At 41.8% G+C, this 10099-nt stretch overlaps 1 protein-coding gene across 1 annotated transcript in view; it reads left to right on the top strand.

The window, feature by feature from the left end:
• The first annotated feature begins 1468 nt into the window (after positions 1–1468).
• Positions 1469–10099, top strand: part of LOC123509283 — an 11552-nt gene continuing 2921 nt past the window's right edge. The window contains exons 1-4 of the mRNA XM_045263486.1: positions 1469–1757; positions 4125–4266; positions 4937–5069; positions 8504–8609. Of these exons, the coding sequence (XP_045119421.1) occupies positions 1620–1757; positions 4125–4266; positions 4937–5069; positions 8504–8609 (519 nt within the window). The 5' untranslated portion in view covers positions 1469–1619. The remainder of the gene's footprint in view (positions 1758–4124; positions 4267–4936; positions 5070–8503; positions 8610–10099) is intronic.

Here is a 10099-nt window from a genome sequence, read left to right as displayed (position 1 = left end):
GTCAAATAAAGCTGTATCAATCCTTTATAGAATAGTGAAAACCAGAATGGAATGGAGAAAAGGAATGAATAAAACACCAAGTCTGAAGATGACAGAAAACCCGATCTCGTTATGTTCAGTGGTTTACCCATACCAAGCCTGTCTCGCTGATTGTTCCATCCAATGTATTCACACACCTGGCTCGATATGAAAGGTAAGTTAACACAACTGCTGCTTGTACCAGATAACATTAATTACACATTCCATATTGTAAGGGAGGCGGTGGCGTAGTGGATAAGGTGGTGAGCGTGGGATCGGGCAGACGAAGGCCGTGGCAGACGTCCACGCGTAGGTTCGAATCTCACCACTTTGAAGCTATGCCATTTGTGGAGTGGTTTAAAGTTATCAACATGTCACCATGATATCCGAGTTCCAGGTGGTCGCACCAAAGATGAGCTTGGTGGTGATATGGACCCTAATATGGTACCACTATAAATAAAATTGCCTGCGCCAAAAATGGGCGGAAGCTGAACAGCCCTTCAAAAGTATACTCTTCAAGTATGCCTACAGTTGCCATAGGCCCTAACATAAAAAAAAAAAAAAAAACGTATGATGGTGTGTGTGTGTGTCGCTCTTCCAACAATATGAGGATTTTTGGGGAAAAGATTGGTTGTGATGACGGTGGAGTTGATGTGCCGCTCCACTAGTCCACCTCCCCTCAGTGTACTGAGTGTACTGTGTTCGTGTTCACTCCTGCCTTCCCTGGTACTCTCCAAGTTTGCTCCTGTGTTAGGCGTCTTGCACGGCCACACCGAGCCTTGGTTACGATGCCACTTCCCAAGAAATTTGTGTTGAGGAAGAGAGAAAATATAAGGAAAGCCAGAGAAGCATTTTTCAAGCAGAAAAGTGGCAAAAATACTAGTGGTAAGCCTTCCACCTCCACCGCCAGCAGCACGCCTTCCACCTCGTCTTCCACACCCGCTACCAGAGCACAGAAGCGAAACTGTGTGTCAAAAGAAGGTGAGAAACCAAAAGATGAAGTGTCTGATGAGTACATATTAGTGAAAAAGAGTGACATAGAGAAAACACGGAAGGGTACAGTGTGTAGTGAGTGTTTCGGTGTGTTGAGTGTTACTTACATTCATCACCAGGCAGACGTGTGCGTGACTGTTCGCTGTGACAACTGTAACACTGTGCTGCTGGATAACACCGCACTTAAGCAATTTTAAAGACCGCCATTTGTTTGCGTTCAAGTACGAGTATAGATTCGATCCTTTGAATAAATTAAAGAGATTGATTGACTGACTGATGAATTGCCAATAAGGACAATAACAGGACAGTGTTAGTTCATAAGTTTATTACTGTACATGTGGGGAAAAAAAGGATAACAAAGAAGAACGAAAATCTGAGATGCCAGCTCCTCCTTTAGGGATAACAGAATAACAACATTTGAATGAAAAAAAATACGTCTACGAAATTCCATAGAAAAAGTAAATATTAAGAAAGAAGAAAAAGAAGAAAACAAAAATAGCAGGCCACAAGAGGAAGAGGAGGAGACGAGGCGGCGAGAACCAAACCCAAACAAACCGTGAAACCGATCCACTTGTCATTTTTTGCCATTTTGAACCAATTAGGTGGTGATGGCGGCCCAGGTGACCCTCAATGACCTGCTGGCGGCCCACGGGGGTATTAATGACGTTATCAGACAGTTCCACCCGCAGCTGACCGGAGGAGAAGAGGAGGAGGAGGAGGAAGGCAGGGGTGTCAAGAATGAGGAGGTAAATGTGTTGCTGTAGTAGTAGTAGTAGTAGTTCTTGTTCTTGTAGTAGTAGTAGTTCTTGTTCTTGTAGTAGTAGTAGTAGTTGTTGTTAATATTTACTATGTCTTGTTAGTTACGCATGACAGTAAATCTTTGCACTAACACCAACAGCTCACTTCTGGATGAAATGAATGTTTTCTGGTAGATGTCGACCTGTTTAGAATGAATCTGCACTTCATTTCCCTCTCAGATCCGTGATTTTTTTTCTTTTCACCCACCCCATGTCACTTTTTTGCGGTAAAGAGAAATAAAATAAAAAAAAATTGGTATATTTTGACATGTTTTGAATGAATCTGCACCTAAGCTAACCCTAACCTAACCTAGCTAATGTAGACTAGTCGTGGCAACACACAGCACTGATACACTTTCCTCAGAATAAAATTAACTTTATCTAACACAATTAAAGGGATCTAACCAAAGCAAACTAACCTAACACAACTGGCAATGCTAAGAAATTAATATAAAGTCATTACCTTATTTCTCTGTAAAATCTGGCAATACAATGGAGATGATCGAGGCGACACCCTGTCCAGCCAGACATCTTCCATAGACTGAATTCAAATAGAGTCGCATCTCTCCACAAACCGCTCTGATTGGCCAGACTTATTCTGTATCATTGTTATTGGTCAGTGGCTGCATGACCAAACAAAAGAACCAATCATTGCCATTTATTTCACGCTTGTGCAAATAATGTGACAATACTCAATACGCACACATGAACAAACAGACATAACAGTGTTCTTCAGTGCCCGGTAGTCCATCACAGGGGTGGGTGTTGCTCACTCTCCCCAAGAAGTGGTAAATTTTTTAAAATTATCAACATTGTAAACAATTTGTGATGAGTGTGTATAGATTCAGATTACTCAGAATGGAAAGCTCTATAAGGTGAGAAGGGTAACAGAAGCCATGTTGATGTTATTATTATTGTTTCTCTCTCTCTCTCTCTCTCTCTCTCTCTCTCTCTCTCTCTCTCTCTCTCTCTCTCTCTCTCTCTCTCTCTCTCTCTCTCTCTCTCTCTCTCTCTCTCTCTCTCTCTCTCTCTCTCTCTCTCTCTCTCTCTCTCTCTCTCTCTCTCTCTCTCTCTCAACAGTGAGGGAGGCGGTGGTGTAGTGGATAAGGTGGTGAGTGTGGGATTGGGCAGATGTTCATGTGTAGATTTGAATTTCACCAAACACCTCTTTGAAGCTGTACTATTTGTTGAGTGGTTTAAAGTTACCTACATGTCACCAGATAGCCAGGTTCCAGGAGGTTGCAGCAAAAGTGCAAATGGGTGGTGATATGGACCCTAATATGCCCACCACTATAAATAAAATTGTCTCTGGCACTAATGGTGGAAGCTGAACAGTGCTTCCCACATATACTCTTCAAGTGTGCCTACAGGAACTATAGGCTGTAACACAAAAAAAAAAAAAAAAAAAAGTGCAGACAGACAAATACACCCGACCCAGCACACCTCAGTGTCTGCTTATCCATCACACTTGCAGGTCTGTCACATTCCTGCGTTGACTTTGGAGAGAGTTAGATCATTCCCCTAAAATCTTATAACTTACCAGTTCCCTAAAAGATTGAGAGAGTTAGCTAAAAATCTGGGACATTGGTTGGTTGAGGGTTGGGAAGGTGTGAGAAAAGCCATGTTGAGAATAATGGAAAACTGAGAATGTACCAAAATGTGAGACAAACAGGTGAAATGTGAGTTAAGAAGGTGAGATTTGAGTTAGACAGGTGAAATTTGAGTTAGACAGGTGAGATTTGAGTTAGACAGGTGAGATTTGAGTTAGACAGGTGAAATTTGAGTTAGACAGGTGAAATTTGAGTTAGACAGGTGAGATTTGAGTTAGGTGAGATTTGAGTTAGACAGGTGAGATTTGAGTTAGACAGGTGAGATTTGAGTTAGACAGGTGAGATTTGAGTTACACAGTGAGATTTGAGTTAGGGAGGTGATGTTTGAGTTAGACAGGCGAAAGTTGAGTTAGGTGAAATTTGAGTTAGACAGGTGAAATTTGAGTTACTGGGGTGAGATTTGAGTTAGACAGGTGAGGAGGAAACATGTAGCGAGAGGATGTGTCAGCTCTGTGTCCTGGCTGTGGAAGGACTTGAATACATGGAAGAGCAACAAGTGTGTGTCTCGCCTGTTTTCTAGAGTGTATGTGGAGTGTGTGTGTGTGTGTCAGAGGAGGAGTTGGTGGAGGAAGCATGTAGTGACAATGTGTCTGCTGTGTGTACTGGCTGCCTGAAGGACTGGAATAGAAGGAAGAGCAACAAGCGACAAACAACAAGTGTGTGTCTTCCCTGCTTCCTGGAGTGTAACATTATCTTCCTGACACAGGTTGAGGACAAGGTGGCTGGTTTCCTGGAGGCTTTGACGGCACTGCAGGGGGCGAGGGAGGACCTGACACTGGTGGTAGAGAATGCCAACACAGCTGCACTCACACAGGCATCCGTGGCACTCACTGACCCACAAATCGTTGGTATGTGGTTAAGAGTTGTTTGTTGTCTCAGATACAGTGTTGAGAGATGTGGCACTGCTGCTGCTGTTGTTGTTGTTGTTGTTGTTGTTGTTGTTGTTGTTGTTGTTGTGATGCTGTCTATCTTCTTGATCTTCCTCTTTTAGCTACCATCCTAATCCAACCTACCCCATCCTAACTCAATTCAACTTAACCTAACCTAACCTACCCCAACCTAACTTAACCTAACTTACCTTAACCTAACCTAACCTAACCTATCCTACCCTACCCCATTGCATCCTAACCCAACCTAACTTAACCTAACCTACCTAACCCCACCCTGCCCTACTCTATCCCATCCTAACCTAACCTAAATTTACCTAACCTACCTTACCCTACTGTAACCTAACCTACCTTAACCTATCCTAATTAAACATAAGCAAACAAAATCTGTGACATAGATAAGGTTTAGTTAGTTGGTGTGAGAGGGTTAGCGACAAATAAAAGCCAAGAACATTGCCACCATCACAATAGCAATACAAAAACAAGGCCACGTGACTTTTTAATATTTACCAGTGCAAATATATATACAAGATTGTTATATGGAGGGTTTCCTGAGAATAAATCATTAATGGCTATGTGAAGTGTGTGTGTGTGTGTGTGTTATGTGTGTGTGACAGTGTGTGTGTTGCAGGCCGGCGTGTGGCGTGGTGCGTGGAGGCGGAGCAGCACATGAGAAGCATTGTGGAGAACAAGGATCTTCTGATCTACCACCTGCAGCAGCCTCTCATCACCACCTTCCTCACCATGCACCACCAACACCACAGGTACTCCACACCACACCACACCACATCATGCACTACCACCACCACCACAGGAACACCACACCACAGTACAGGGTTGCTGGTTTGTCTGCCAGTGTTCCTCTCCCAGCTGTGTTCCTAGCAGTGCTGTATTGACCTGCTCTGTATTGCCTTGTACTCCTGACTGGCATTGTGATTGCTGTCACTATAATCTGACTTTGCTCTGGGATTCCCTTTCACATACTGCCTGGGAGTTTGAATTCTTTAACTGTAGTATTGACAAGTGGTATCTCTAGTTTATGTCTGTTTTGTCTTGTTTATTTATTGAATTTATTTCATCTAGATCCAGAAATCCTTCAAGACCTCCGTGGGGCAGAAATATTTTCATTCACCGTACCTCAAAGAATACTGGATGTAGTGTACCTCAGAAACTGTCAGGGTGTCATGCTGCCGTTGTAGTCCAGGCCTGTTGATGCTCATGGAAATCACTTCTGTACAAGACACCCAAGTGTTCACCAGGCTGAAGCTCACTATCTCTCTGTGAAGAGTCTTATCATCAAACGGTGATTCCAAAGATTCTATGGTTATTTGAGGAATAAGGAAGTAGACAAGCATTGTGTGTGTCCTTTCATGGTGAACGGCACATTGGGTTCAAGGCTCATGGTAATAAATACCTGTGTGGCTAATCATCTTGCTGGTTACGTCTCTCCTGGCTTGTTTTTGCAGACCACTTTCCTGATCCTTATCCTCGTCAACACTCTTGTTCTACTTTCTCATTTCATCTTGTGTCAGTTGGTGATGTTCTGGAGGCTTCTTGGCAACTGAAATATCCTCAAGCTGGAGTTCTGATGGCCTTCCCTTGCTTATTTAAGAAATCTGCAGCTATTTTGAATTGGCTCCTGGTTTTGACCTTCAGTAAAAACATTTCTTCAATGAAGGTTCCTTCTATCTGGCAGGTTGCAAATGTGCTCCCTTTGTTCAAGAAAAGGCTACACTAAGCATGGTGATTATACACACACCCATCAGCTTCACCTCAATCTGCCCTTAAACCCTTCACAGGATCATTGTCTCTAGAGAGCCAGCACTCAAGTGGGCCTTTTTTTACTTTTTTTTTTTTTAATTTTTTTGCCCTTGGCAAAAAAAAAAAAAATAATAATAATTTATGAACTTGACAGTCACTCATTGCTCTCGGATGTCCAGCTTGTCCTTTGTTCAGGCCTGATCAGCTGTTGATATCTTGTGATTTTGTCAGTAAGGACTTGGATGTGGTTGTTACAGTGGGTGGTCTTGACTACAGTAAGGCCTTTCATGGAGTTAATCATGAGCTACTACATGCTCAATTGTCCCATCTTGGTTTTAATCCTTTGTTAGGTTGGATAAAAGATTTTCTAACCGATCGTAATTTGAAGATTGTTTTTGAGAAGTTCTGTAGTCACAGTGTGGATATCCTTAGTGGTGGTCCATCAGGGTCAGTGCTTGGACCCTTGCCTTTCTTTATACATATTTACTAACCATGTGACTGCTGGTCTTGCTTGGGAGTGTGCCATGTTTACTGATGATCCTGGAATATATATAGCTTTCCCTGCTCATGTCATAGATAAGTGTTGTACAGTTACAGTGCCAGTTGTGTTCTTTTTTATGTAAGAGCTGGTCAAGGGCAACATAAAACAAAAAAAGGTCCAGTCAGTTGTCAGTCCTTGTAGGTCTGAGAGAGTTAAATATAAAAATGGGGTAATATCTTAAAACCTCCCTCAAGTCAAGTCATTGGAAGCTGGAAACACAGAAGCAGGCAGGGAATTCCAGAGTGTACCAGAGAAAAGTATGAATGATTAAGAGTATTGGTTAACTCTTGTATTAGAGAGTTGGACAGAATAGGGATGAGAGGAAGAAGATGAAGATGATGGATATTTCCTTACTTTATACAGGAGCAGATCTTGAGCCTTTCTCTCTCTGTGGATCAACATGCTGAAGTTTGGTGGAGTGTTTCATTGGTACAAGTTCTCTATCAAAGACTTGGATATGTTAGTCAGTTCCTCATTAAAATTCCACCTTCATGTTCAAGAGATATTTGGTACAGCTAGTGGTGTGGTGTAGCAGATGGCATACTTAGGGGTACAGTAAGAAGAAAATGGGATACGGTTTTTATTTATTTATTTCCGTAAGGTATTTGAGAAGGTCTGCTAGATTCCTGTTAGAAGTGTGTGTCAGATAGTTCACCCTGTACTGATGGCTGTGTGTGGGGCAATGCTGGCCAAACATTGTCGACTGTTGTATCCTTTATAAACAGTGAGTGGTTCCCGGCTGTCAGTGCTGCTCCCGGACAGGTACAGGACGCATCTCTCATTGCTACCTGCCTGTCCCTCCTCTCTCACTCTTTGCCTTCATAGATTGTGTGTGTGTGTGTGTGTGTGTATTTACCTAGTTATAGTTTTACAGGGCCTGGGGTTTATGCTTGTGTGGCCCCATTTCCATATCTACACTTATCTTGCAAGAATAAATGTGTGTGTGTGTGTGTGTGTGTGTGTGCTCATCTTTTTATGTAGTGTAATGATCTGTGTTGTGGACCCCATGCACAGTGCTGGTTTGGTTTGTAGTGGCAGGTGTACAGTGTTGGTGGTGTGGTGGTTTGTTGGCATCATCTCTGGTTGCCTTCGCTTGTCTGGTGAAAGATTATCTGTAGTCTGTATATTCACTATTTTGCGGTTCGACTTTCGTGTCCTCATTGTTTCGTGGGTTTTGTACATAGATACGTTTGTGGACTTTTCACTATAACACAGTCCATGGCGTCACTTACATACAATGATATGGTAAGTTGGTGTATAATGACAATGACAATATTCGTTACTATGTACGTACAATACTGTACATGTATTGTTCGTTTGCATATATAATAGCGAATGCATATGTTTAGCCTGCACAAATGTTTATAAGAGTGTGGGGAAGGGTAATACAGTAGAGGGAACACTTGATAAGAGTGTGGGGAAGGTTTATACAGTGGCAGGAAGGGTTCATAATAGTGTGGGGAGGTTTAAAAAGGCTGAAAATGTTGCTTATATTGCTATATAAGCAACATTTTCAGCGTCCCTACTTCATGGATTTTCATCTTTCGCGGCTGGTTACAGAACACATCCCCGCAATAAACGAGGGAACACTGTATTCTAAAGTGGCTCCTTGGTCTCAGTCTGAATGATGTTCCAGGAATGTGTGGTTGTCAGACCTTGAGGAAAACCATAAGCTGTCCTTGTGGTGTGTTCATCAATAGAAAACAAATAAGATTCATATAAAGTTAATACGCTACAATATGTGTTGAACTCAGGAACCACTTCAGAGGAGACAGGCTATAGACCACATGTATTCTCTTTCAAAACTTGTCTGCTCCAATACATAGTGATTGTGGTGGGGTAAACAATAACAGCTACTATTTCCACCACCACCACCACTACCATTATTATTTACAGGTCCCTGGTGAGTCTTCTTGGGTCGCTGTGTGCCTTGATGACCTCCCTGGAGAGCCACACTGACCTGCTCCACCGCCACGCCAACCACTCACCCCTCATCACCACTGTACGTTGACCTCTGACCTCTTGTGACCTGGGTTTTTATTACTCTTGTTTTGTGACCTTGAAATGTTTTGAAGTCTTTCTAATTTTTATAATTTGTAATCCATTTGTTATTCATTTTTGTAATTTATTGGTAATCTAATTTTGTGCTTTTCCTTTCTACTGTTTTGTAATGGTTAGTAATTCCTTAGTAATTATTTATGGAATTTTGTGAAGTATTTTGTAATTTTGATAGTTGGTCAAATTCTTATATAATTCTTTGTAATCTTCCCGAAATCTCTTGTTGGTCATTTGTAATCTTTTTGGAGCACTCACCCATTACTCTCTCTCTCTCTCTCTCTCTCTCTCTCTCTCTCTCTCTCTCTCTCTCTCTCTCTCTCTCTCTCTCTCTCTCTCTCTCTCTCTCTCTCTCTCTCTCTCTCTCTCTCTCTCTCTCTCTCTCTCTCTCTCTCTCTCTCTCTCTCTCTCTCTCTCTCTCTCTCTCTCTCTCTCTCTCTCTCTAAGGTTGCTAGAAAACACACAAACTTTTTTCTATTTCAACTCTTGCATTGGTGAGTTGGACAGAGTAGTGGTGAGAGGAGGAAGTCTGGAACACCCCAAACATTTTCTATCCCTGGTTCACCTTTTGACCTGGTAATTCTCACACTTCTAACAACTCTACTTTTTTGACACTAGTACCAGTGGTGGGGTTCAGCCAGCTCACACTGGTTGGTCAGAGACTGTTCTTGTCATTCAATTAACCCCGTCAGTACTGGGACACTTTTTTACCTTATGTTACATGTACAGTTAGACGACTTTATTGACATTAGGAAGGGTCTATGGAGGTCAGAAGATTAATGGCAACAGTCTTCACTATTTTAATCCCCCACATAAGTTTCTGAAGCTGTATCAAATCACCAAATAGTAAGCAGAATGAATATGAAAATGTGTCCTGGTACTGAAGGGGTTAAGCTGGAAAACTGGTTAGCTTGAATCCAAGGCTCTCAATTTTTTTCCCATGGACACCTTTTAGTTCATAACCTGTTTTATCAGACCGGTCATGGATCTGTTAGTGGCTTGTCATAGTAAACAAAGATGAGTCAAACCAGCAGTCTTGAAATAATCTCTTAACCCCTTTAGCACTTTGACACGTTTCCATATTCAATCTACTTACTATTTTGAGATTTATACAGCTTTAGAAACTCCATGTGGGGATTAAAATAGTGAAGACTGTGGCCATCGTTCTTCTGACCTCCATAGACCCTTCCTAATGTCAATAAAATGGTCTAATCACACCATATTCATTCTAGTTAGTATTTGATGTTTTTATACAGCTTCAGAAACTCAGTGGAGGATTAGAATAGTGAAGACTGTGGACATTAATCTTCTGACCTCCATAGACCCTCCTAATGTCAATAAAATGGTCTAATTGTACACAAATCTCAAGGTAAAAATGTGTCCCAGTACTGAAGGATTTAAATTGTTTTTATTTAACATTTCCACTAAGGTACTTGA

This window comes from Portunus trituberculatus, chromosome 3, assembly GCF_017591435.1.
Source record: "Portunus trituberculatus isolate SZX2019 chromosome 3, ASM1759143v1, whole genome shotgun sequence".
NCBI lineage: Eukaryota > Metazoa > Arthropoda > Malacostraca > Decapoda > Portunidae > Portunus > Portunus trituberculatus.
The sequence above is the reverse complement of the archived record's forward strand: the minus strand, read 5'-3'. Positions and strand labels throughout refer to the sequence as shown.